Source organism: Lithobates pipiens, unplaced genomic scaffold (genome assembly GCF_037356315.1).
Source record: "Lithobates pipiens isolate NorthernLeopardFrog02 unplaced genomic scaffold, aLitPip1_a1.2 Scaffold_19, whole genome shotgun sequence".
NCBI classification, from domain to species: Eukaryota; Metazoa; Chordata; class Amphibia; order Anura; family Ranidae; genus Lithobates; species Lithobates pipiens.
Window position 1 is genome coordinate 579,974,962 of NW_027507764.1, and position 22,362 is coordinate 579,997,323.

The 22,362-nt window shown below is 46.1% G+C and overlaps 1 protein-coding gene across 5 annotated transcripts in view; it reads right to left on the minus strand.

Moving 5' to 3' along the window:
• Window positions 1-776: 776 nt before the first annotated feature.
• LOC143997680 (microtubule-actin cross-linking factor 1, isoforms 6/7-like) overlaps window positions 777-22,362 on the minus strand; it is a 214,700-nt gene continuing 193,114 nt past the window's right edge. For 4 of the 5 annotated variants that reach the window (XM_077493431.1, XM_077493430.1, XM_077493427.1 and 1 more), the window contains exons 35-40: window positions 18,050-18,204; window positions 17,836-17,910; window positions 13,922-14,039; window positions 11,393-11,571; window positions 10,147-10,267; window positions 777-4,423 (exon numbers count right to left, since the gene is read on the minus strand). In XM_077493431.1, coding sequence (XP_077349557.1) covers window positions 4,398-4,423; window positions 10,147-10,267; window positions 11,393-11,571; window positions 13,922-14,039; window positions 17,836-17,910; window positions 18,050-18,204 — 674 coding nt within the window. In that variant the 3' untranslated portion in view covers window positions 777-4,397. The other variant, XM_077493429.1, reaches the window with a different exon arrangement.

A 22,362-nucleotide genomic window follows, 5' to 3' on the forward strand; every position in this document is an offset into this window, starting at 1 on the left:
ACTGTACACCTCAATCCCCCCCCCACCTTTTCTTCAAATGTGCACCCCAATTCCAATTTGCCCCTGTATTTTACTGCCCAAGCCTAGAGCTGATGGGCTCTTCGGCCTCTCAAGGAAACAGAGGGGGTGCAGGTTGTGGGCTTGATGGATCCACTCACGGCATATGGAGCACCCTCTATCTATGGGGATTGTAGTCTGTGTGCATTTGGAAAAGATGGATTTCAGTTATTTTTGTATTTCTTTGTATTACTTAAAAAAAGCAGATCAGTGGATACAGATACCTTTAAATAACATGGTAGGAGGGGACTGTTCACAGTCCTCCATTTACCACTATTGAGTACTCTAGCATAAAAGAGCCCTTGGATGCATGTGTTTGCCATGCGATTTCAATATATAGGGAGCCATTTCAGGATCGTTCATCTTCATCATATTGGCTGGGTGTCAGGACTGGAAGCATCATTCCTGAAATGGTCATTCTATGAGCATCTGGTTGGTGAGCAGTCCTAGGCTGGAGAGGTTATGGTCAGTGTGAGGTCAATATGGTTGCCAGGAGCTCCACTCTTTTCACTTCCAGACTCCATATAAACCCTGAACATCCTCTATCGTATCACTTGCTGAATCCCAATCTCACATCACTTTCTTTTTCCAGTACACACCATTTTTGAGAGAAACCAGTAAACGGTTCACCAAACTTTTATATAACATTGTACTATTGCTAAAACTGGCGCAATGGTGCGACCGAACAGGAAATGACATCACTTGACATCACACCTGCTGAACTGCCATTTATGTTGCCTTCCATATTCCTGTCTTACACATACCTATTCCATTAAGCTAAGGGTCTTACCCCATCACACTTCCATAAACCTTTGATTCCAGCATACTGGACCCCACACTTGACCACAGCCTTGGGGTTTTAAATTCTCTGCAGTCTATCCTAGGCTTCAGTTCCTGGTCTCTTCTTCTTTTGCTGGCTTCTGTTGCTTGTGCTTCCCCAATTCACCTCCCTGACCTTTCTAAATGTGTTCTCCTATTTGCCCTTCCGTACCAACATCCATCCTCTTCTTCTCCAGCCTCTCTTCTCCTACTGGCCTCCATGTATTTCCTCTCTAAGGGGCCTCCCTGTACAGATTCCCATACTGACCTCCCCTGCTTATTCTTTATTTCTGGTCCTCTTTCACCTTCTTCTTATTTTCTATTTTCTACCCCCCAGTTGGCCTCCCTCATCCTCTTCCACAGGTTTCCCCTCTTTACCTTCTTCCAACTGGCCTCCCCTGATCACTCTCCCCCTACTGGCCTCCCTTATGGATACTCACTGACCTGCTTCTCTAATGCATGAAATTCCAGCAGCTGTCATTACATTAAAGCTGCCACAAGAGTTTATATATTAAAAGCCTGCTGACCATTCCGCTTAAATAAGGTAAATACTTTCCAGGGGCATCAGAACAAAGCTGTGCCAAGTCTTACAGGTTTTTTTTTTTTTTTTTTTTTTAGAAAAGCAACAACCACCTGTTTAGAAAAACCTATTCCCTGACAGCATGCTGCAGTGAATGAGCCTTTTCTTTGTGGGAAAGCAGTGGTCTCTCCGTGGAGATCCATCACACCTCCTAAAGATTAGGTCCCTGTGTACTGAGGATGGAGTCTTTACGTACTAATTTTGGGGTCTTTGCACACTGAGGATAGTATCTCTGGATATTAAGAATGGGGTCCCTGTGTACCAAGAATGGGGCCTCTGTATACTGGTAGGATCAGAATGTTCTAAGGATGGTGTCTCTGCCTACCAAGAATGGTGTCTCTGTGTACCGAGGATGAAATCTCTGCATACTGAGGATGCTGCCTCTGTGTACTGAGAAAGGGGTCTCTGTGTACTGATAGGATCACTGTATCCTAAGGATGGGATCTCTGCTGAAGATGAAGTCTTCATGTTCAAATGATGAGGTCTCTCTTTACTGAAAAAATGTACTCTACATACTGAGTATGAGGTCTGTGTGTCCTAAAGGTGGGCTCACTGGGTACTGAAGATGGGGTCTCTTTTTTACTAAAGATGGTGTCTCTTTTTACTACAGATGGTGTCTCTTTACTACGGATGGGGTCTGTTTACTGAGAATGGTGTCTCTGCTTACTGAGAATGGTGTCTCTGCTTACTGAGAATGGGGTCTCTGCTTACTGAAAATGGGGCCTCTGCCTACAGAGAATGGGGCCTCTGCCTACAGAGAATGGGGCCTCTGTCTACTGAGGACGGGGGTCTCTGTCTACTGAGGACGGGGGTCTCTGTCTACTGGGGACGGGGGTCTCTGTCTACTGGGGACGGGGGTCTCTGTCTACTGGGGACGGGGGTCTCTGTCTACTGGGGACGGGGGTCTCTGTCTACTGGGGACGGGGGTCTCTGTCTACTGGGGACGGGGGGTCTCTGTCTACTGGGGACGGGGGTCTCTGTCTACTGGGGACGGGGGTCTCTGTCTACTGGGGACGGGGTCTCTGTCTACTGGGGACGGGGTCTCTGTCTACTGGGGACGGGGTCTCTGTCTACTGAGGACGGGGTCTCTGTCTACGGAGGACGGGGTCTCTGTCTACGGAGGACGGGGTCTCTGTCTACGGAGGACGGGGGTCTCTGTCTACGGAGGACGGGGGTCTCTGTCTACGGAGGACGGGGGTCTCTGTCTACGGAGGACGGGGGTCTCTGTCTACGGAGAATGGGGTCTCTGTCTACGGAGGATGGGGTCTCTGTCTACGGAGAATGGAGTCTGTGTGTAAGGATCATGCTGAGATATGAAAGTGCAAAATTTTGAGTAAAAAGTCTAGTTTGGAAACATTTGTGCTGTCAGTTTTCTGAACAGAAGTTACTATTTCACTGTGTGCAATAGCTCTGTACAGAGGAAAGATAGCAGAAGATTTACTAATAACTGGCCATTGGGGGTTTATTTCTAGTAAGTGCTTAGAGGCAACATAATGAAAAGTTGCAGTAAGCGGCATCTGTTAATATGTCACACTAGTACTGTGAATTTATGGATCATAAATAAAGTAAATAGTTACGTTAACAATAGTGCAGATTGCCCGTCTGTGGTGCAATACCGGTGTGCGTATTTTTGTTTCATGCTGAATGATATCTGGAATGATGGGATTTGTACTTACCCTAAAATCATTTTTTTAGCATCCATTGGGAGACAGAAAGTCTTTCACCTTCGGGTTATACTCCTGCCTTAAGGGGGATTGGGCACCGGCAGAATAAAATGAAGGTCAGCCCAGGATAACCCATCCAACTCTTGGCATGCCTCAGTTTTGCAGCAAAGCAGTACTGACAACATGATCCCAAACACAGAAGGGTGAGACCCGTGTCTCTCAATGAACTCCAAGAAAGGAATTTTACAGTAGGGAGTCCATTGAGTGACATAGGAGATCTTTCACCAAGTGGCAGCCTAACAAATCTTGGAAATAATTGCCTGATGCTGAAAAGTCCAAGAAGTGCTCCCAGATCTAGTAGAGTGTGCCTTAACATATAAGTATGGAACCCGATCCTTGGAATCATAAGCTTGGATGATGGTCTGCCTGGGATTACAAAGAAGAAGAATCAGTGGCAGAAAGATAGGGACATACAATGGAAGAACAATGTCCTTGTTGAGGCAAGAGGCAGAAACTACCTTGGGTAAGAAGAAAGTTCTGGGCCTCAACACCACCTTGTTTCTATGCGAGGCCAGAAAGGGTTCCCTGAAGGATAAAGACACCAGTGCAGACACTCGCCTCTCAGAAGTGATAGCTACGAGTCATACCACCTTGGGGGTGAAAGTAGAGAACGAAATGTCTCTAATGAGTTTAAATGGGGGTTTCTAAAGAGCAAAGAAAAAAAAGTGAGAGCAAAAAATAAGTCCTTCACCCTCTTAAGACACTAGCAAAAAACAAAAACATGCTGGTAGTAGGAAGGGTTGTCCTGGGCTGGCCTACAGTTTTTTTATTTGCCAATGTCCAATCCTCCTGAAGGCAGCAGTAAAAACCAAAGGCGAAAGACTTCCTTTACACTTAATAATGGCAGAGAAAGATATTATACTTCCACTCTGAGCTCCTGTGCTAAATTCACAGGACGGGGAGATGGCGTCTCCTAGCAGAGTATCAGCGATTGTTGATCATGGAGCTGAGTGATGTCACCTCATAGTCACACACAACACATTCATTCAGTATGTCACTCGGTGGTGACCTACACTCTCATTGTCCTCCATGGAGAGACACAACAAGTCTGACTCTCTGGAGCCCCCAAGTCTCAGATTATCGTGACCGCCTCTATTGTCAGCGGCCTCTCGACAAGCAGACATCAGGTGCATTATCTGCCATGCTATGGGCCAGCCCACAGATTCCTATTCGGCAGATCTGAAGTACGATTCCAAGAGGACAGAGGCCACAGGAGGTCATGTCGGAGGGGTGTCCGTTTTATCTGGAATAGAAGACAAGAAGCAGAGATCAGAATAACAGAGGCTGGGACGTAGAATATTTCCAGTAAACAAGAAAGGATGAGCCTCTTCAGGACTTCTGTAATATTTTGATGATCATTATGACCAGCTGAAAAATTATTTAGACCCTTTACCAGTTCTATAAGATTACTAAATACCAAATCTTTTTTTTTTTTTTAAATAACCAAACAGTTATACCCCAATGATACCCACAGGAGGAAATTAGCCGAATGCCCTTTCCCACCCACAAGGGTCCTGAGCCCCGGCAAGACCAGAGCTCCCACCTCCCTCCCCTTCAGGTATACATGAAACCCTGGGCAATGGTATATATAATGGTATATAGCACTCTGAAACCCCATCATTTATATCAGCGTGTTGTACCTATACCCTGACCCTTAGGTTAGGGCTATCAAAAAAAATTAAAAAAACAGCATCTCCTTACCCCTTAGCCTTTCGCTGATCCACATCATCCTCCAAGGTATCTTTTGAGTCAACCCACCTAAACCAGACCTTGCTAAATTTCTTGGGAGCTCCCCTGGCATTATACATCATACGGTAGAGAAGAATGTCCGCAGTCACAACTTTCAACCACATCCCTAACGTCAGTTGTTCCCCATAAATCCACCTCCTTGCAATGAGTTTTCGAACTCCAAAATAGAGAACCTAAGGAATAATTTGGTATTCACATTCAACTCTTCTGGGTCAAAAATTCCCAGGAGGCATCTCAAGGGGGAACATATATTAGGGAGGTCAAATTTCGCAGCTATAAAGTCAGTCACCATAGACCATATAGGTCGTCGTCTTTGTACATTCCCACACCATGTGAATAAAAGTCCCTTCTGCTCCCAGACAAACTGCAGAGTCTCTTTAATGCCGCGCACACACGATCGAATTGTCCGGCGTACTTAGTCCGGCAAACACTCCGGCGGATAGTCTGGCGGACTTTCTACCGAACGGACTTGGCCACACCCGGACACACGGAAAGTCCGGCGTTTGCTAGCGCGATGACGTACAGCACGTACGACGGGACTAGAAAAAGGAAGTTCAGTAGCCAGTAGCCAATAGCTTCCTTTTTGTAATTTGCTTCTGAGCATGCGTCATTCTTAGTCCGTCGGACTAGCATACTGACGAACATATTGTCCGCTGAAACCCAAGTCTGGCGGAAAGATTGGACTGCAAAAATACTTTCTAAGTCCGCCAGACTTTACCCTGAGAAAGTTCGCTGAAGCCCACACACGATCGAATCGAATGGTGAAATGCGTTTCGGCGGACTAAGTACGCCGGACAATTCGATCGTGTGTACTCAGCATTAGGCATACAAAATAATCTAACCGGTGTAGAGTACATCTGGTGGAGGTACCTAAGCTGAATCATCCTATCCATTGAAGAAATTACAGAGATGAGGTAAGTATCCAGAATCTCCTGCCATAACTCCTCAGACAACTCTGGTACAAAAGCCAACCATCGAGAACTAGCCCTGGCTACTAACCCAGGATCCTCAGGCACCACCGCCATATAATATCTGGAAATTTGTTTGACTGGATCAGGGTCCAAAAGGGTCATCTTCATAGAGGTATTTTGAACCCGAATCTCCCCACAACCAAACTGCGCTACTGCCGCATGATCCAGCTGAGCGTATCTAAAATGCCAAGTCCTGGGTATCCCAAATTGTTCATGTAGTTGAGCAAAGGTGCACATCTTGCCTTCCTGGTCGAAATGATGTAGATACCCCAAATTTAGCCCATACATATCCATCCTCTATCGTAACCAGTGAAGGACTGCGGCAGATTGGCTCCCCTTGACGAATCGCAGTAGCTGTACATCGGCCACTTTAAGAGCTCTAGGGTGGCGCCATGACGGAGCCGATTCGCATGCCCCGCAGCCGCGATATCCGCCGGGCACCCGCGATCGCTCCTGAAAGAGACAGAACTGAGATCTGTCAATGTAAACAGACAGATCTCTGTTCTGTCAGGAGAGAGGAGACAGATCTGCTGTTCATACTGATTAAGAACAGCAGTTGGTCTCCTCTTCCAGGCAGTCCTATCCCCCCCCAAAGTTTAGAAACACTCCCTAGGACACATATTTAACCTCTTGATCACCCCCTAGTGTTAATCCCTTCCCTGCCAATTACATTTATACAGTAATCAGTGTCTATTTTTAGCTCTGATCGCTGTATAAATGTCACCGGTACCCCAAAAAAGGGCCAAAAGTGTCCAATCTGTCCGCTGCAATGTTGAAGTCCCGCTAAAAATCGCTGATTACCGCCATTACTAGTAAAAAAAAAAATTATAATAAAAATGCCATAAATCTATCCCCTATTTTGTAGACGCTATAATTTTTGAGCAAACCAATCAATATACGCTTATTGCAATTTTTATTTTACCAAAAATATGTAGAAAAATATATATCGGCCTAAACCGAGGAAGACATTATTTATTTATTTTTTGGATATTTATTATAGCAAAAAGTAAAAAAATGTTTGTTTTTTTTTCAAAACTGTCAGTCTTTTTTTGTTTATAGCGCAAAAAATAAAAAAAAAGCAAAAACTGCAGAAGCAAATACCACCAAAAGAAAGCTCTATTTGTGGGAAAAAAGGACATACATTTTGTTTGGGTACAGCGTCGCACAACTTGCGCAATTTTCAGTTAAAACGACGCAGTGCCGTATCGCAAAAAATGGACTAGTCTTTAAGGGGGCAAATCCTTTCCAGTCCTTAAATGGTTAAAGAAGTCTGTCAATGATCTATTATGCCATAGGGTGCTATTAGGTGATAGCCTTAAGGGCGCGTCCCCTTCCCGCCGAGCACATAGATTAAATATCCGGCCAGGAAGTGCCTGTACGGAACCCATCCTTCTACCCGGAACACCCTTCCTATACATCGTATTTAGGAGAGTCTCCTGTGAAGTGGCCACCGCAGCTTCCAGCAATCTAGTCGCATTAGGAATCTGGGGGAAAAAACGCTAATGTAGGAAGGACAGTTGAGAGGCAAAAAAGGAGGAGCACAAGTCGGGGAGGGCTAATCCCCCATAGTAATGGGCAATTTCAGCCATGGATACTCTAGGGGATCGAGATCCCCACAGAAATCCCACCACAATGGAATCTATGCTCCGGAAGACCTGTTTTTACACAAAGACATTATTTTAAATCATCGCCATAAGTGGTAGAGTCTGCCATTTTTGCACCTTCTCCCAAAAAGCCCCTATAATCGGTGACAAATTTAGCTAAAAAAAAAACTAAAAATGGGGAGCTGCACTAGAATCCCCAAATATTTAAAAGATCCAGACTTAGCCCAGTTAATACGGAAACCTGAATAGTCTTCAAACTCCTGGATCAGCCCGAAGGTGGCTGAGAGTGAGGGACCTGGATCCTGCAGATGCAATAGCATGTCATCCGCATACAATGAGACGCATTCCTCCAACTGCCCCACTTGAAGACCAGAAAAGGTAGTACTAGAGCGCAACCTAGCCAAGAGGGGCTCTATAGCCATGGCAAAGAGGAGGGGCGACAATGGACACCCCTGTATAGTCCCATGGAAAATAGGAAAGGGCTCCAAGATAATACAATTAACCCATAATCTTACTAGTGGTTCAGTGTACAGTAGCCTCACCCAGGGGATAAAAACAGGGCCAAACCCATAGGGTTCCAAAAGACAGAACAAGTAAGGCCATTCCACTGAATCAAAAGCCTTCTTAGTGTCTAAGGAAGCCCCCTACCCTTGTCTCGGTGTTGTCTAAATACTAAATCTTATTGGGATAAAGTTAAAACTAAAAAGACTACCTCCAACCAAAAAACTAATTATGAGCAGTATACAGAGAGGGTAAAAAATATGTACTTTGGGATGACTGGTATACAAGAAAGGTGAGGGGTATAGACTGTGGAATGACCAGTGTGATGGGAGTCACTTGGGAGAGGTTGGGAAATCCTTTCTTCAGCTCCCCATGCCCCTCTTATGTGCAAGTCATCCTGTGTCTATTAGGGGCACAGGGTGACCGAGAAAAGTATGGACAACTATTTAATGGACATTGAGAATGTGGTTTGGATTACTTCAGATGGGACAGTAATATTTATCAACAGTATGCCTCAAGAAATACATGAAGACTAGTCCTGGTTTGTTTGATTATAAACTATACATGTCATTGAAAGAGCTGGTCACATTGATTCCTGTTCCATGGTCTTCAATGTAGGAAGCTGGACAGTCTGCTACTGAAGTCTCCTGCTATTGTCTATTGCCTATGAGGCTGGGGGTGGGGGGGGGGGGGGGGAATCACTGTTTGTATGGTTAATTGTGCTAGTTGGATCACCTTTTGTCTCTGCCAGCAAACCCTTGTGGGATGTGTTTATACTTGTAATAATGTGTATTGTTTTAGTGAGCTTGAAGTCGGCAAGTCTGACCTAGAAGGAGACCTCTGAGTCTGGCTAATTAATGTAATGTTTATAGCATATGCCAGTTGTTGTTATTATGTTCCTTGTTACAGTTTGTATTGTTAGGGTAATATGATCAGGAGGGGAGATGTCCTTCTATGGGGGTATATATGCTGTGTGAGTTTGTCAAATAAATGTTCCATGTTCATACAAGCTATTGTCGGCTAGTCTTGTAAGATCGGCTATAATATCTGATATCGATGTTCAGACTAGAGGAAGCAGTGTACCGAGGGAAGCGGGTCCGTGATAACCAGTATAGAGGGAAGGTGATGGATATAGACCATGAAATGATCAGTATACAGGTAAGGCAAGGGATAATGTCCATGGAATGACGGTATACAGGTAAGGCAAGGGATAATGTCCATGGAATGACCGGTATACAGGTAAGGCAAGGGATAATGTCCATGGAATGACCGGTATACAGGTAAGGCAAGGGATAATGTCCATGGAATGACCGGTATACAGGTAAGGCAAGGGATGGTGTCCATGGAATGACCGGTATACAGGTAAGGCAAGGGATAATGTCCATGGAATGACCGGTATACAGGTAAGGCAAGGGATGGTGTCCATGGAATGACCGGTATACAGGTAAGGCAAGGGATAATGTCCATGGAATGACCGGTATACAGGTAAGGCAAGGGATAATGTCCATGGAATGACCGGTATACAGGTAAGGCAAGGGATAATGTCCATGGAATGACCGGTATACAGGTAAGGCAAGGGATAATGTCCATGGAATGACCGGTATACAGGTAAGGCAAGGGATAATGTCCATGGAATGACCGGTATACAGGTAAGGCAAGGGACAATGTCCATGGAATGACCGGTATACAGGTAAGGCAAGGGATAATGTCCATGGAATGACCGGTATACAGGTAAGGCAAGCGATAATGTCCATGGAATGACCGGTATACAGGCAAGGTAAGGGATAATGTCCATGGAATGACCAGTATAAAGGTAAGGCAAGGGATAATGTCCATGGAATGACCGGTATACAGGTAAGTCAAGGGATAATGTCCATGGAATGACTAGTATACAGGTAAGTCAAGGGATAATGTCCATGGAATGACTAGTATACCAGGAAGATTAGGAAAATAGACCATGGGATGACAGGTATAAATTCAAAAGAGAGATATTTAAGCTAGGCTTCTACTTGGCTAGCAATTATGTGACCTGTCCATGCTATTTGTAGAAAAAAAAAAGCCTGTAATGCTGTTTTGTTTTTGTTTTTTTGAACAAGGAATACGGCCATCTTATCTCTAACACCAGGCTATTCATTACTGACCTGTTGAGGTGGAATTGGTGCTGCCTTCAGCTGCTAAGAACTTTAAATCCGCTGCATCTGTGGTCAGAGATGACCTAGACCTTTGGCATCGGTCGCCAGATCGAGTCCTCCGAAGGACGGCCTGGGGGGGGGGGGGGGTGATTTGTACAAGGATGTAAGATGGATGGACAGAAAGGCTCAACGAATAATAACCAAAATACAATGACCCTAACCGAAGCACCACATTTATGCCCGTATTTGTAAAGCACCAAACATTCACTGCAGGCAAATCATATTTATTCATTATAGGCATTTATATAGTACCGTCAATTTCCAGTGCTTTTACATACTGTAAATTCACATCAGTCTCTGCTCTCAAGGAGCTTACAATCTAAGGTCCCTAACTTACATGCATACACACACAGGGTCAATTTAGACAGGAGTCAATTAGCTGACCAGCATGTCTTTGGAGTGTGGGAGGAAACCAGAGTACCCGGAGGAAACCCACACAGGCACAGGGAGAACATGCAAACTCCAGGCAGATAGTATCCAGAATTCAACGTAAGGAGCCTACTGCTGCAAGGCAGAAGTGCTGACCACTAAGCCACTGTTCTCCCCACTCATATCTTCCTGGTGCATGAATTTTAAATAACAGCGATTGATTTATCGCCAGTGATGCAAATAGTCATCAGTTTCAAGGAAGGCAAAATAGAAAAAAAAATCTTGGACCTTTGAGAGGATGGGAGGTATCCCTTTCTGTCCCAACAATGGCAAAATGTTACAAATTCCCTTTATCAAAATAATCCCCAACATCTTTTTGTAAATATAATATTGAATATTAGTTAAAGCTTTGTTTTTTATTTTCTAAATAGGTTCCTTTAAGCTAGTGCATTGTTGGTTCACTTACCTTTTCTTTCAATTTCCCTTCTAAATGTTTTTTTTCTTTGTCTGAATTTCTCACTTCCTGTTTCTCCTCAGTAAACTTCTCACCATCATCCGAGCGGTGGTTAGTCAGCCAGAACAGCTTACTGAACAGCTTACTGAGGAGGAACAGGAAGTGAGAAATTCAGACAAAGAAAACAAAGAAAAAAAACATTTAGAAGGGAAATCGAAGGAAAAGATAAGTGAACCAACAATGCACTAGCTTAAAGGAACCTATTTAGAAAATAGAAAACGAACCTTTACAACCCCTTTAAAAAAAAACATCCATTTTGTTCCTCTCATCACTCCTCGCCCATGTCCTCCACCAATCTCGCGTGATTCTCACCTTCCTGGTCTGCGGACTGTTGGGGGCTGAGGCGCTGGTGTACAGACTCAGGCTGGAATTCGACCTGCTGGGGGACAACCCCTTCGATGCGGACTGGCTCCCGGAACACTTCCCGGCGGATGGGGAGAGTTCAGTCGAGAGGTATTTCTCGTTAATTTTAAGGTTGGTCCGACCTTTCACTGTAAGACAGGAACATTGAGATATGACTTCATATGACATGGAGTGACATCATATCACGCATGAATATTCAGAGCACAAGATCCAACAGCAGCAAGAAAACTGAACTGACGTCCTGTTGTGTCAACAGGACAGGAAGTGAAGGGGAATATCCCGAAAGGGGCACAAAAAAAATGAATCCTGCTAGCAGTATTAACTATTCTTTATGCCAGAAGTCTCCAAACTTTCTAATCAAAAGCCACTTTACTGTCCTTCAGGCCTTAGGGGGCCATACTGTGACCAGTGGGAGTAGAAAATGCCCCATAATTAGTTTTAGTGGGAGGAATAGTACCTCATTCGTTGGATCAGTGGGAGGAATAGTGCCCCATTGTTGGTGTCAGTGGGAGGAATAGTGCCCCATCATTGGTATCAGTAGGAGGAATAATGCCCCATCATTGGTATCAGTAGGAGGAATACTGCCTCAACGTTGGTATCAGTAGGAGGAATAGTGCTCCATCATTGGTATTAGTGGCAGGAATAATGCCCCATCGTTGGTATCAGTAGGAGGAATACTGCCTCATTGTTGGCATTAGTGGGAGAAATAGCGCCCCATGGTTGGTATCAGTGAGAGGTATAGTGTGCCATTGTTATTTTCAGTGGGAGGAATAGTGCCCCATTGTTGCTATCAGTAGGAGGAATGGTGACACATTGTTGGTGTCAGTGAAAGGAATAGTGCTCGATTGTGGGAGTTATTGGGAGAAACAGTGCCCCATCTATGGCTTTAGGGGGGCCAGATTGTGACCAGTGGGAATAGAAAATGTCCCATAATTGGCCTTAGTGGGAGGAGTAGTGGCCATTGTTGCTATCAGTGGGAGAAATAGTGCCCCATCATTGGTGTTCGTGGGATGAATAGTGTTCCACCATCGGTGTCAGTGGAATAGTGCCCCATCGACTGGTGTTAGTGGGAGGAAAGGTGTTCTATTACTGGTGTCAGTGGGAGGAATAGTGGCCCATCCTTGGTAATTAGTAGGAGGAATAGTGCCCCATCATTGGTATCAGTGGTATGAATAGTGCCCTATTATTGGTGTCAGTGGGAGGAATAGTGCCCCATCGTTGGTATCAGTGGGAGGAATAGTGCCCCATTATTGGTGTCAGTGGGAGGAATAATGCCCATCATTAGTGTTAGTGAGAGGAATAGTACCCCATCATTGGTGTTAGTGAGAGGAATAGTACCCCATCATTGGTGTTAGTGAGAGGAATAGTGCCCCATCGTTGGTATCAGTGGGAGGAATAGTGCCCCATCATTGGTGTTAGTGGGAAGAAATAGTGCCTCATTGTTGGTATCAGTGGGAGGAATAGTTCCCCCTCATTGGCATCAGTGGAAGGAATAGTGCCCCATTGTTATTTTCAGTGTGAGGGATAGTGCCCCATTGCTATATAGTAGTAGAAATGGTGACACATTGTTGGTGTCAGCGGAAGGAATAGTGCGCCATTGTGGGAATTAGTGGGAGAAACAGTGCCCCATCTACAGCTTTAGGGGGGCCAGACTCAACAGTGGGAATAGAAAATGCCCCATAATTGGCTTTAGGGGGAAGAATATTGCCCCATTGTTGGTGTCAGTGGGAGGAATAGTACCCCATCATTGGTGTCAGTGGGAGGAATAGTGCCCCATCATTGGTATCGGTGGGATGAATGGTGCCCCAGTTTGAAGACCCCTGCTCAATGCCATCCAAAATAAAATTGATTTTAGATATACATTAGTGGCTAACAAGAAAGCAATGGATGACACCATGACAAAGATGTGAAGGGGCCCCTAAAATGTAGTGGTCTTGTATTCTTTCCCCACCAATTAATTGTCAGGGAAAACCATTTGTCATATTTGCCTCTAATACTGATGTGGGGCACTGAGAAGATGAAGCCCCCCATGATTGAGTCTGGGGAGCCCCTGGCCCAGATCTAATGATGGTGGTTGGGCCCGTCATCTGTCCTGCAGTGACGGTTCGGTGACAATATGGGGGAGGGGATTTCACAGAAGTGACAACGTCTTTTGTGCACTTTGATTTTCCATTCTGGAGCCCTGAGTGCCATTTGCTGTGTTTGTTTTGTACTTTTGTTCTCTATGAAGGATTTCATCCCCTCCCCAACATTCTCTGTCAGTCACAGTCACTATAAAATATACATTTTCGCTGCATTTGGAGACAGAAATGGAAAGTTTTACGCCTCCGCTGTCCGTCTCTGATAAGAATCATCTGCGGTGTGCGGCACTCCATATTATTTTTAGGTAGATTTCTGTTCCGCGCGGCTGGCGGTGAAAAGACTTCCAGTGCGCCGACAGAACTGGAATGACCGGTCCTCGGGGGGGCTGGGGCTCACCTCTACATGGATCGTTCTTCACCAGAAACTCATCCAACGCAGTCCAGCCGCCTCCGACCCGCACCATCAGCGTACTCCGCAGGATCCGCACCATGCGCAGCTGCTGTGATTCGCCAAACTGAGAGAGACACAAACTGACAATCTGACACAGCGAGGAGAGGGGTGCAGGGAGCGAAATGTCCATCAGAGGGAGCTACAGAGTGGAGGAGGGTATGGACACAAGGAAACCCCTACTATTTTGCTATAGGCACAAGGAAGATCCCTATAATTTTAGGATATAGACATAGGGAAGATCCCTACAATTGGGGGGAAAATAGGCAAGAAGATCCCTACTGTGGAGTGATACAGACACAGGAAGATAATTACTATAGGGTGGAGGATACAGACACAAGGAAAATACTGGGGGTAGACACAGGGAGATACCCACTATGGTGGAATAGAGACACAGAGAGAATTTACCCAATTTTAGGGGTATAGACACAAGTAAGATTCATACTATAGGGAGGATATAGACACAGAGATACCTACTATGGAGACACTAGGAATATCCCTACTATGGGGGGTATAGACACAGTAAGGTTCTTACAATGGAGACACAAGGTAGATCCCTACTATGGGGAGGCTATATACACAGGGTGATACCTACTATGGAGACACAAGGTAGATCCCTACTATGGGGAGGCTGTAGACACAGGGTGATATGTACTATGGAGACACAAGGAAGATCCCTACTATGGGGAGGTTGTAGACACAAGGACATACCTACTATGGAGACACAAGGTAGATCCCTACTATAGGGAGGCTATAGACACAGGGAGATACCTTCCCTGGAGGCACGAGGAAGATCCCTACTATGGGGAGGTTGTAGACACAGGCAGATGCCTACTATGGAGACACAAGGAAGATCCCTACTATGGGGAGGCTATAGACACAAGGAGATGCCTTCCCTGGAGACAGAAGGAAGATCCCTACTATGGGGAGGTTGTAGACACAAGGAGATACCTACTATGGAGACACAAGGTAGATCCCTACTATGGGGAGGCTGTAGACTAGACACTAAGAGATACCTACTATGGAGACACGAGGAAGATCCCTACTATGGGGAGGCTGTAGACACAAGGAGATACCTACTATGGAGACACAAGGTAGAGCCCTACTATGGGGAGGCTGTAGACTAGACACAAGGAGATACCTACTATGGAGACACGAGGAAGATCCCTACTATGGGGAGGCTATAGACACAGGGAGATACCTACTATGGAGACACAAGGTAGATCCCTACTATGGGGGGGGGGCTATAGACACAGGGAGATACCTTCCCTGGAGACACAAGGTAGATCCCTACTATGGGGAGGCTGTAGACTAGACACAAGGAGATACCTACTATGGAGACACAAGGAAGATCCCTACTATGGGGAGACTATAGACACAGGGAGATACCTACTATGGAGACACAAGGAAGATCCCTACTATGGGGAGGTTATAGACACAGGGAGATACCTTCTATGGGGGGGTTATAGACACAGGGAGATCTCTTCTATGGGGGGATATAGTAAATATTGTGGGTACATTAGAATATGGAAAAATGAGGATGTAAGAGAGCCTAAAATTGATGACAATGCATGCAGTGATTTACTCTCAGAAACTAAAATATGAAACAGCAAGTAAAGATTTAACATTAAAAAAATCACTTTGAGGTAAAAGTCACGACAATAACTCAGAATGTGAACGACTAACAGCAGTACAGCGTAGTTCCCTTCTAGCGGACAGAAAGCAGACATGGGGGGTACACGGACAAAGGGGACATCATAAAGTGTGACACCGAGGAGAGCGGGGTCTATAGAGGTGGCGGGAGTGGGGAAAGCTCCACCCTAGCAGGCAGAATGGAAGGGCATGTACATGGTATGCGGGAAAAGTGGGCGGAGGTATGACGGTCTGGGGTGGTGACGGGTAACATGGAGAAGAGAGAAGAATGAAAATTAGAGAAGAAGATAGTAAGAGAGGAGGATGAGAGGCAATGATCTATAACCACCACTCCATCCTTAAAGTGTATGTACACAGGATAAACTTTTTTGTTTTTTTGTTTTGTATGGAAGAGTTAGACCCTCTGTCAGGCCCTTATTGCTGCCTGTGTCCCTGCTGGGGAGATTCCTCTCTTTCTGCTCTGGTTACCACTGTCTTAGTAATGGGAAATTCAATAAAATGTGGAGGGGAGTTCAGATGACTGCTATGTACAAAGGATTTCCCCCTCACTTTGAAGCGATCTCCTCCCACTTCCTGTCGTGTCTCTGGGACAGCAAATGAAGTAAAATCTCCCCTACAGGACACACAGCAAAAATACATGAAAAGGGGGTTCTCTCCATTCCCTACTCCATACTATTAAAAAAAATGTTTTGGCTATACATACACTTTAAGCGATTTATTTATAAACAAATATTTGTATAGCAATTCGCCCAGTGAAAGTGCATGTATATTCACTTGGTTTGAATAGGGCAAAAAAAACAAAAAAAAACAAAGGTTATTATTAGCCTACTTTATGTGCTGTTTGAATGTTTTTAATTAATTTAAAACTGAAAATATCCCATTTGGCCACTAGATGGCTCTATGAAGTATAGGAAACGCCTACATAGGAATGTACATGCCCTTTCACAAGACAAATTGCTATGCAAATTTCTTTATAAATACAATTCTAAAAGTGCTTTACACCATTTTTTTTAGCATATGGTGCCAGCTGGAATGTCAAATTCTACCTTACATCTCTAGGGTTCTCCTGGAGAGATGTCAGTGCTATGTTCCTGGCTCTGTACACCTGTTGTGCCCATTATGAAGGGTTCCCACCATCCCTGTGCTGAGTTCCCGGGTCTGTATACTTGCTGTGCCCATTATGAGGGGTCCCACCATCCCTGTGCTGAGTTCCCGGGTCTGTATACCTGCTGTGCCCATTATGAAGGGTTCCCACCATCCCTGTGCTGAGTTCCCGGGTCTGTACACCTGCTGTGCCCATTATGATGGGTTCCCACCATCCCTGTGCTGAGTTCCTGGGTCTGTACACCTGCTGTGCCCATTATGAGGGGTTCCTACCAACCCTGTGCTGAGTTCCTGGGTCTGTATACCTCCTGTGCCCATTATGAGGGGTTCCCACCATCACTGTGCTGAGTTCCCGGGTCTGTATACCTGCTGTGCCCATTATGAGGGGTGACCACCATCCCTGTGCTGAGTTCCTGGGTCTGTATACCTGCTGTGCCCATTATGAGGGGTTCTTACCATCCCTGTGCTGAGTTCCCGGGTCTGTATACCTGCTGTGCCCATTATGAGGGGTTCCCACCATCCCTGTGCTGAGTTCCTGTGTCTGTATACCTGCTGTGCCCATTATGAGGGGTGCCCACCATCCCTGTGCTGAGTTCCTGGGTCTGTATACCTGCTGTGCCCATTATGAGGAGTTCTCACCATCCCTGTGCTGAGTTCCTGTGTCTGTATACCTGCTGTGCCCATTATGAGGGGTTATCACCATCCCTGTGCTGAGTTCCTGTGTCTGTATACCTGCTGTGCCCATTATGAGGGGTTCCCACCATCCATGTGCTGAGTTCCTGGGTCTGTATACCTGCTGTGCCCATTATGAGGGGTTCCCACCATCCCTGTGCTGAGTTCCCGGGTCTGTACACCTGCTGTGCCCATGATGAGGAGTTCAGACCATCCCTACTGGATTTTTATTTTGTACTATAGAGAAGGGTATGTTAGGGCAATAGACTTGACCTATAACTACCCTGAGAATTAGGGGTGGGTTGCTCCTACTATACAGCCACACGCAATGCTTATTTAGTCAGGAGCATTGAGTGAGTCATAAGGACCAAGGCCACTCTACGGAGTTATGGGGCACCACTGTAAAAGTCGCGAAGAAAGCGAATGATACTTACTCGGTAGCGGTTGGCGCTGATCTGCTCCACCTGAAATCTCTTGGCACAGTTACACTGAGCGACCTGTCGGTTCACCTGTAGGACACACACATGGGGCTGTGAGCTGGTTCTGCATTTTGCGAGTATTAAATTCCTTAAATCTGAAAACAATTGCTTGGTGAATACTGGGGTGATAAGTGTACATCCACTGAGGGAGGCGGAGCTCAGTCCTTACCTCGTCCTGAATGCGGTCAGCGTCGGCGGTCCTCCTCAGGGGGTCTCTGCTGGGGTGCAGCGCGCTCACAAACTCATAATAGTCAATGAAACCGTCTCCGTTTATATCGAAGATGTTTGCCACCGCGGTCATCTCCAGAGAGTTGGTGGGGAATCCTTGGAGGAGAAAATTAATTAACAACATTGTGATGTCATTGTTCCAACTGTCCGTAACCACCGATATCCAGAAACATCAGAAATAGTCACACAAGGGTTAATGTTATGGTTGCCATTTGTTCCTGTTTTGAGGGGCTGTCCCTATTGATGTGCCTAGATGGTTTAGTCCTTCAACATCTTGGGCTGCTAGTCATTAGAAATGGTACCAGTAGGAACCATTGGTACTACCCCAATATTGTGCTGCTGGACTCAAGCCAAACATCTCTTGGGCCAGCTTTTCCCATGCCCTCACAGGCATTTTGGGGATGGGACAGTTTAGGAAGGGTGTCTACATTGTGGGTTTTATGCACTAGTTGGCTTTCCCAGGCTGGGGAAAGGGTTGACTTCCAGAACCTTAGTCTCTGGGCTTTTGGTCTCGGATTGGCCTTTCACCCTGCGTGATACATAAATAAGGGGAGGGTCCGGTTTCAGTGGACAATGGGAATTTGAGAGCAGGGGAATACACCAAGTTCACAGAGTCTGAGGGTTCAAGAGTCAGCATGTAATCTGCACAAGACTTCCTGGGGTTCTGGTGGACACTACCAGTTATTGGAGATCGCCACTCATGGACTAACAACTGCAAAGGTATGCCTGGGCAGCCACCTCTACTAGTTAGTTTAGGGCCTGAACTATGTTGTATCTGTCATTTTTTTCTGCCATGAAAAGTTGCAATAAAATTACCAAACTGTTCCAAGCCTGGTCTGAAGTTATTCAAGGGGGTGCATGATGGTTTCTGGCCTATGAAAGAACAGGGTCAGTAAAGCGCATGTGGAGTTCTGACGTTCACTGTGATAATGTTCTTACTGTATACTTTATTGAATGTACCAATAAAAAGCCGGTTGAATTGAAAAAAAAAAAAAGCACATGTGGAGTTATCTACTACTAGCAGGTTAACTCAGCAGGGCAAGTGGAGGAGGAATGTAGTTGCTATGGGTAACCAGTAACTAGTACAAAGTGCAAAGCAGCTGGTCATGAAGGGTGGTACCTGGCGTAGGGGATTGGAGTTTGGGTTACCTATGTAGCAGTCGGTTCCTCAAAGAATCCAGGACCAAACCCATGGTATGGAGACTCCAAATACTTATACTTGGTATGGGAGAGTGAAGGATTTAAAGAGGAAGTAAACCCTGATGAGTTTACTTCCTCTTTCATTCCCTGTAAAGGTAAAGCATAATGGACTACTGTGCATCACATACTACCCCATTATGTGTCACTTACCTGACACAGGAGCCAGCGAAGTCACTGCTGTCCCCTGTAGATCCGAGCGTCCATCTTCTTGGTGGGTTTCCGTGGGTCTCGCTGCTCCGGCGCTGTGATTCGCCGGAGCAGCGATGACGTCACTCCCGCGCATGCGCACGGGAGCCGAGACTCGCGGCATTGGCATCATCGACGATGCCCCGCTCAGTGCGCCTGCGCTGTCTACGGCGCATGCGCCTTAGATAGCGGTTCCCGTCTTCGGGCAAATATCTCCTAAACCGTATAGGTTTGGGAGATATTTCTTGGACCTACAGGTAAGCCTTAATCTAGGCTTACCTGTAGGTCAAAGTGGTTTGTAAGGGTTTACAACCACTTTAGGTGAGAGCTTGCATGAGGTCCATGCTTGTGCTTGGTGGGACCCAATTTTGTTAATGGGAGTGAGGTGGCAGAGGTACACTGGACTGCATGAGCGGGCATAGGCTCGGCAGTGTCCCTCCTAAATGCAACATACAATCAGAGGAAGGTGTATTTACTACTGCAGCCGTTGTAAGGATCATTTTGAAAGCTGGGCTACTGCCATAATGTTGGATTTTCATATGGATGCAGCCCCCGCCTGGTCCCTGGCATTGCTGAGCGAGCACACATGAAATGTACTCCCACGTGCAGGGCGGAGTAGCCCCTCCCACAACCACATGCACGGCGGAGTAGCCCCTCCCACAACCACATGCACACACTCCAATATGATGTAGCAACCCATGCTAAAGAGACAAGAAGATAGGTTTTCATTGGATGGGAGAAATGCCTAGAGCAGGGTCCCTCAACCAGGGTTCCATGGACCTCTAGGGTTCCTCTAGACTTGAGGTTGCAAGGGGATCCTTGAGCAATGAGCAATTTCTGCCTCTCAGATAAGTTCCCCCTGACACTATTGATCTTTTTAGCTCTCTGTAAAAGCCTATTTGCTGCATATGTTCTTTAAAGCGGGAGTACTTTTTTTTAAAAAAGCCAGCAGCTACAAATACTGCAGCTGCTGACTTTTAAAATAATGACACTTACCCGCCCAGCGCGCCCGCGATGTCGGCACCCGAAGCCGATCTCTCGATCGTCTCTCGGGTGCTGCCGCCGCCATCTTGGGTATGGGAATCAGGAAGTGGAGCCTTGCGGCTTCATTTCCCGGTTCCCTACTGCGCATGCGCGAGTCACGCTGCGCATTAAGGACGGTCCCCGCTGCCTCTGGGATCTGTGTGTTTCCCAGCAGGCAGCGGGGGACCTTCAGAAAGGGGCGTAATCTACGCCCCTTTCCGCAGAGAGCTATGCCGGAAGTGGGTGCAGATACCTGTACTGTACAGGTATCTGCACCCCCCTGAAAGGTGCCAATTGTGGCGCCGGAGGGGGGGAGGGTTCCAATGAGCGGAAGCTCCACTTTACGGTGGACCTCCGCTTTAAGCTGGCTACAATCTTCGTGGAGCATGTTGGACAAAAAATACAATCTGGTCAATTTTTCCTGTCTGGGATCCGAGTTTGCAGCCCTCTACAGTAGAAGCCAAATCAATTTAAATCCGTCATCACAACTGGTAAAATGTCTGCCCTGTTTTGCCATGAGGCTACCACCTTTCCTGGGAAAAAATACCAGCCTTATTACTTGTTTCCTACTAATATCATTGGAAAGAAGTCCCGTATACACCGGCCAGGGTGGTGACATACTGGTGGGAACGCTGTATGGCTGCCTTGCCAACGAAACACAGACCTGCAGCTCAATGCATATACAAATAATATGCTGTGTTAAAACACCATATATATAGTAAGTGCCTAAATAAACAGCAGTGAATTAAAAAGTCCAATAATCAGTATGTGAAGAAAATTGCAAGAAGGAAGAATCCAATCTTCGTGTGAATCCCCCGTGAAGCCACCGCCAAAAATGAGACTCAATTCTGCTTACCAGATAAATATAACTTTAATTGCAATATCATTTTCAATATCATTGCTATGCTGAAGACCCCCAAATCTATCTCTCTACCCAGGGCTGGATTAACGTAGGGGCTATTGGAGCTGCAGCTCCAGGCCCCTACCTTAATATAGGCCCAGCCACCCAAAAAGAACACACTGCTCATGAAAAGCAATGGGCCAACAGAGTTCTCCCTTGACAAGCCTTGCATTCTGCATGCGCTGCCTGGGCAGGGGGGGGGGTGGGATTGATAATGGGCGTCGCATGAGCAGTCCTAACGGGAAGCCTGGGGCACGCCAGTGCAGGGCTCTTGCAGAATTCTGGGGCATCCATAGTGTTAGGCCCTCTCCGCTGCACTCTTTCAGCTCAGAGTGCACGCCAATGCACGGCCCTTATGGCAACCTGGCAAGTCAGATGCCAGGCTTCCCTAGTTGGCATGCACCCTTTAGAGTCTGGACGCATGCCAACACGGGCTCTTAGAAACACAGAAGGGTGCCCAGTAAAAGGTCCACCAAAATCCTCAGCACCAAGCACATGATGCTCCTAATCCAGGCCTGTCTCTACCCCTCAGCTCACAACATCAGTCTTCTCACACATCACTAATTTACTAACAGAAATATCGGTCTGGGTGTCACACCACTTCCTCAAACTCAATCTACCCAAAACCAAGCTCATATTATTTCCTCCCCCACGTCAATGTCTGCTACTCCTTTCTGTCAATCCCCACCATTGGCTGCCAATCACCCAACCAATTAAATTCAAAATAGTAACAACAAGTTACAAAGCCATCCACAACTCGGCCCCCAGCTACATCACTAGCCTAGTCTCAAAAAACCAATCAAATCGTTCTCTTTGTTCCTCTCAAATCCTCCTGCTCTCTAGCTCCATTGTCACCTCCTTCCATGTTTACCTCCAGGACTTCTCCCAAGCCTTTCCCATCCTTTGGAATTCCCTACCCCAATCTGTTTGACTATCTCCAACTC